At 37.6% G+C, this 5,327-nt stretch overlaps 1 protein-coding gene across 1 annotated transcript; it reads right to left on the bottom strand.

The window, feature by feature from the left end:
- Positions 1–567: 567 nt before the first annotated feature.
- LOC121417788 lies at positions 568–5,034 on the bottom strand. Its single transcript, XM_041611524.1, has 4 exons — positions 3,476–5,034; positions 2,561–3,096; positions 1,908–1,933; positions 568–962 (listed from the first exon to the last, which is right to left on the bottom strand). Exons 1-4 carry the CDS (start codon positions 4,946–4,948, stop codon positions 568–570), a joined length of 2,430 nt encoding a protein of 809 aa, XP_041467458.1. The 5' UTR covers positions 4,949–5,034.
- Between the last annotated feature and the right edge of the window lie 293 nt (positions 5,035–5,327).

Raw genomic sequence — 5,327 nt, 5'->3', positions numbered from 1 at the left:
AACAAGTTAAGCAGAAACAGCTGCAGACACAGATTGTGCTGTGAGTGCACAAAAAGAAAAACAAAATTACAATCAAATATGGTGTAGGTACCTCTCCGTGTTACAACAAAAATGAAAACAACAACCTCGCCGTATATACATTGTACTGTACACACGAAATATCCTAAATGAATCAACTTGCCATGTACTCGAGAGGCCTCAGAGCCTAACAATTTTCATTTGCAAAAGGAAAAATTAATATCTAGAAATCTAGAATTATGTACAACATTCGACAATGGAAGATGCATTTGATTTTACAGAGTATGGAATGATAATTTTTTTTCCAGATCATGACACGAGAGGAAAAACAAGTAGAAGTAACTTCTGAGTAATTATCAAATTATACAAACAAAACCACTATAGTTTTGCTGTCAGACCAGTGTAAACATACGATTTTTTATATTCATTAGATAATTGGTCACGAAAATCATTATCTCATTAACTTTTAGTCTGAGACTGAAAAATATATACAAAGAAAATTTTTAGTCAATTCTCATGTGAACAAAATTATGAGATATATATATATGTTTACAACTCGGCTTCTGCTTGACACGTCTGCGTAAAATCAAAGGTGGTTCCATTCCTATGTCGCCATTTTCCGGCCGTGAACTTTAGCTTAGTTCCCTGCTGGTAGAGTCGTTTTACTTCCTGAGAATATCTTCGCTTTTCTGCAAGATCTTCCTTGGTAAGGTCATCGACTACGAAGTAGCTTTCGTTGGCCAGTGTGGATCGCGCCGACTTCATTATGGCTACTTTATCGCGGAAAGATAGAAGCTTAAATAATATGTGTCGGGGATGATTTGGGTCGGTTGATGGCTTACCGTCGCGATGAGCGCGTTCGATGCGTGGATTGATCCCGAATTTCTCGCTAATGATGTTCTGTACGATGCCGATGCAGTCCTCATCGGCGGTTTCGGGTTTTCCTAAATGTCATCATAACTTAAAAAATATACAGACCTAGTTCATGAAACTTGAACATAAGGTCAACCAAGTATTATTGAATATCCTGCTTGGGTTATAGGGCACATGACTAAGGTCAAAAGTCATTTAGTGTCTATGAACTTAGACCATGTCGGGGAAATCAATATTGAAATGTTAACCAAGGTTAAATTTTTGAAATGTTGTCATAACTACAAAAGTATATAGCCCTAGTTCATAAAACTTAGACATATAGTTAAAGGTGTATCACTGAAAATCCCGTGCGAGATTCAGGTCACATAATTAAGGTAAAAGGTCAATTGGGGTCAACAAACTTTGGTCATGTGTTTTTTTAGGTAAAGTCATCATAACCTTATAAGTTTATGGATCTAGTTCATGAAACTTGGACAAAAGAGCAGCAATGTACCCCTTAATACCCTGTGTGCGTTTCAGGAACTTGGCTAAGATCAAAGGTCATTTAAAGGTTAATGAAGTCTGGTCGTGTTGGGAATATGTGTTGTATTTGCATCATAACATACAAAGTTAATTGATCTTGCTCATTAAAATCATAATTCATAATCAAGTATGAATGATTTTTGCACATGTTTTAGGTCACATGATCATGGTCAAAGGTCATTTTGGTTCAATGGATATGGATATAGTATTTTATTATCAAATCATTTTTTTCCTCTGTAAATGATTATTCATTAACTGTTTTCAAAGGCGGCACTGCTGCTCTATCATATTGCGTAATGCAGGCGAGACCCTAGAGCCGCTCCACGTGATTTCAGGTTGTTGCTATGTCAGGCAAAACCTATACATGTAAGTAATAACAGACCAGTAAACCTTTTCCAATATCTTAAATGGCAATAGGAAGGGTAATCGAAGAGAGAGGGAGAGGGACTATCATATTAATATAAAACCTTTTACATGTTTTAGAGATCAATTACCACTCTTGACTTTTAATGCAAAGGGACTATATCCAAAAGTGTATAAAAAAATTCATATAAAATGAGAACAGTGTGAAACATCTTTTTAACTGGCATTTTTTAAACGTATAATCATGATTTTAAGCAAAGGAAATGCTTTCTGAAAGGAAACATTGATTTGGGTGAAATATGAAAAGACAGCGTTTTATGAAGATTGGGCAAAGGAAGATTATATCACTTTTGCATGAAAACGTATATTTCAGGTCAATATTTAACAAAATTCTTGAAAATGTTGGAAGTTGGATTATAATCAGTTTGATGAACATGGTGAATGTCCATCAAAACATGCAAGAAAATGCCAAATGATAGAAAATTGATTTAGTCCCTTTTGCATGCTAGCCCTTCATAATTATATCTTAAGGATGAAACAACGACTTTATCAAAAACAATATCTATATCTGTTAAAAAAACAAACGAAAAGGAATACTGAACAAAATAGAAATACATAAAGAGAGTCCACGACAACCACAGAAGCTTTCTCTCAGTCTGTTTGGCTACATTTCACGCATGGAGCAAACTAAGATCTGAATTGGACAATTAATGTAGATCAGGAAAGGGGTAGGCGAGAAAAGAAAGTTGATCTGGTTTTGTTAATAAGAGAAAAAAATACTTACGGAGAATTCAAGTAGGGAAGTTTTGTCGTCTTGACAAACAGGTCAACCAGGATTTCTCCGTATCTGCCCATATCACCAGAAACAGATAGTAGGTGCTGATTCCGAGATTGTTCCCCAAATAGAAGGGCAAGCCCTCCAGATTTCAATCCCAAATTGACTTCACCCAATGACTGTGACACGCATTGTTGAAGTGTCACATTGATCGTGTTGATATCGTGTTGACGATATACAATTTGTTTCATACGCTTGGTATCGGTTGTTATCTCGAAAGTGTTGCTCGTATCTTCGATAGCGATTGATACATTAAGGTCCCTTGCATTAGGTAGAGACGAGAGTACATTTTGGTAACAGCTAGGCGTCATTTTATCGGCTGACAGATTAGTAAATGACGAGAGCTTAGGAAGAGATGATGGGAAACTAAGAGAAGAGTCTGTGATGTTTATGGTATTTAAACTGGGGAATAATTTGAGACAGGACCACATTCGTCTGGTCACGTCAGCCGGAAGCACAGACTCCACGAACCTCATCGTTCTTACCTAGTATCAGGGGAGAGTGAGAAGAACATACATGATGAACATGGTAGTATTAACCCTTTTTGCTCTGATGCTGCAATCTTGCACATTCGTATAATTAAATTCAACAATCACAATGATTAGTTTCCCCCCCTACTTTAAATTTAGATGAACTAATAAAGGCAATACTTCTTGCATAATATCTATATGATAATAGTAACTATCAATGGTGCAATATGAAAATTTTAAATTAAAGAAAAAAGCATGAAAACGATTTCATTATTATTTCCCGAAAATCATATTCAGCGTGCAAAGAGTTAAGGGAAAAGGAAAAGTGAAATTAAATGACATTCATTTTTTTTTCTTTGTTGAAAAGAGGAATGTATAATTTGACTTTAGATACCTCACGTTGCAGTTGCTTTGGAAGCTTTTCAAGCCCAACGACAGTATACATAGTTGGTGACTTAAGAATGATACTTTGTGCAGTGACGCATCTTTGAACCATCGAAGACATATTTCCTCTACTATCCTTGGACTCTGATGAACAGTCAAGCAGAATGCGATACCGTTCGTTCTCTTCCAAATGCTCGTTACTAAGGAGTGCCTCCATTATTCGTATTCCTAGATGCCTGTTTGTGCCAGCAGCAAATCGGATGAGTTGTTCATAGTCTCCAATGTTTGAATTAATCTTCCACAATATTCGGTCCAACTTAGATACTCTTAAGCATAATAGTAAGCGCCATGTTTCAGTAGCGATGAATTTTCCCGCCGAATGTTCTTGTGCTAATTTGTGATAAAATTCAATTTGGGTGGAAGTGGTCTCGTCCGACTGTGGAAGGCTTGTGATTGGCACTGTCGTCTTGGATACTATTCCGAGCTCGCATGCCTTATCAAGGATACGAGGGACTCTACGAAAATCTCGGGGTGTGAAGATGAGTTTTTTTGAATCATCGAGTAGCCCGTAGAGCGCAACTCTGCCAATTTCTTCAACCATTTCATTTAAGTTTTTGTGAGTGAATGTTAATCCAGAGCGAGTATTTGCATGGTACATTAAAAACTTATTCACGTTGTCAAACAAATCTGTTTGGGTACTGACATCACTACCTAGTTGATCTTCACTCCACAGGTGGCAGATCATAAGACAAAAGAGGGGTGTTTTTACAAGTTCATCGATGAGGGGTTGGTCGTTGAGGTATTCTTTCAGCTCATCCCTCTTTTGATCGCTCGAGGACAGTGTGAAGAATCTATCGATGTACTCTCTGGAACTCTCCAATGAAAATCCCTCTATCCACATTTTAGTGTATACCCTCGGAAGGTCATCTTGATTGAAGTAGCTTTCTAGATGAGGGCGTGTTGTTATAAGCACGCGACATTGTGGAAACTCATCACATCGAATGACGCTGACAATATTGTTCAGTGAAGAAATACCGGCATATTCATCCAGTCCGTCAAGTATGATGTGACAGATCTCTTGATTTTCACGGATGAAACTCTCTATACCGTCCGGTGTGAGATCATGGACGTCGCTTAAAAGCTGAGTTTTGATGGCTTCCCCAATCGATGTCCTTTGGCCTGTGTTGCGAAATTTAACCACAAATAGTAGTGGCAACTGCTCCAATGCCGATTCCTTTTCTTCTTGGGCCCAGTCATACGCCATCTTTGCAACAGCTGTTGTCTTCCCTACTCCAGCTGGAGCTGATATAAGGATTCGAGATGGTAGTCTCCCGTTTACTTTGGTAGAAAATATCTTATCAACAGATCCCTCAAGTTCTTCTTTCTTTTTTGTATCTCTTCCACTCGAGTCTTTCCTCATCATTGTTACAACCGTATGCAAATCTTTGAGCTCAGCGTAATTTGATTTATCCCAGGGCCTCATTTGAATTTTACACAGTTTATCCAGGTACCTGTGTCTCAGCTTCTCACGACATTGTCCCACAGTCAATGATTCCGAGATCTTCTTGCCGAATATATCTGAATGAAAAATAACGCGATACGTTAATATACAGTGCGTCCTAGATTTTTTTTTACCGAGATTTAGTGTAATTTGTTGCTATCATGACCATGGATTTGCTTCATGAATTTTTTTCTTTCATCTAAAGCCCATCTCAACGGTGCATAACGATGCAACTCTGCATGCATGACTAATTTTTTAGGTTTTTAATGCTGTCTATTCGGAAAACAAATATCATAGCTAAGATATCCTTCAATTCATATGATAAATTACGGGCCACCCTTACAAGAACCAAAGTAACCCC

Source organism: Lytechinus variegatus, chromosome 6 (assembly GCF_018143015.1).
Source record: "Lytechinus variegatus isolate NC3 chromosome 6, Lvar_3.0, whole genome shotgun sequence".
In the NCBI taxonomy this organism is placed as follows: Eukaryota; Metazoa; Echinodermata; class Echinoidea; order Temnopleuroida; family Toxopneustidae; genus Lytechinus; species Lytechinus variegatus.
The sequence above is the reverse complement of the archived record's forward strand: the minus strand, read 5'-3'. Positions and strand labels throughout refer to the sequence as shown.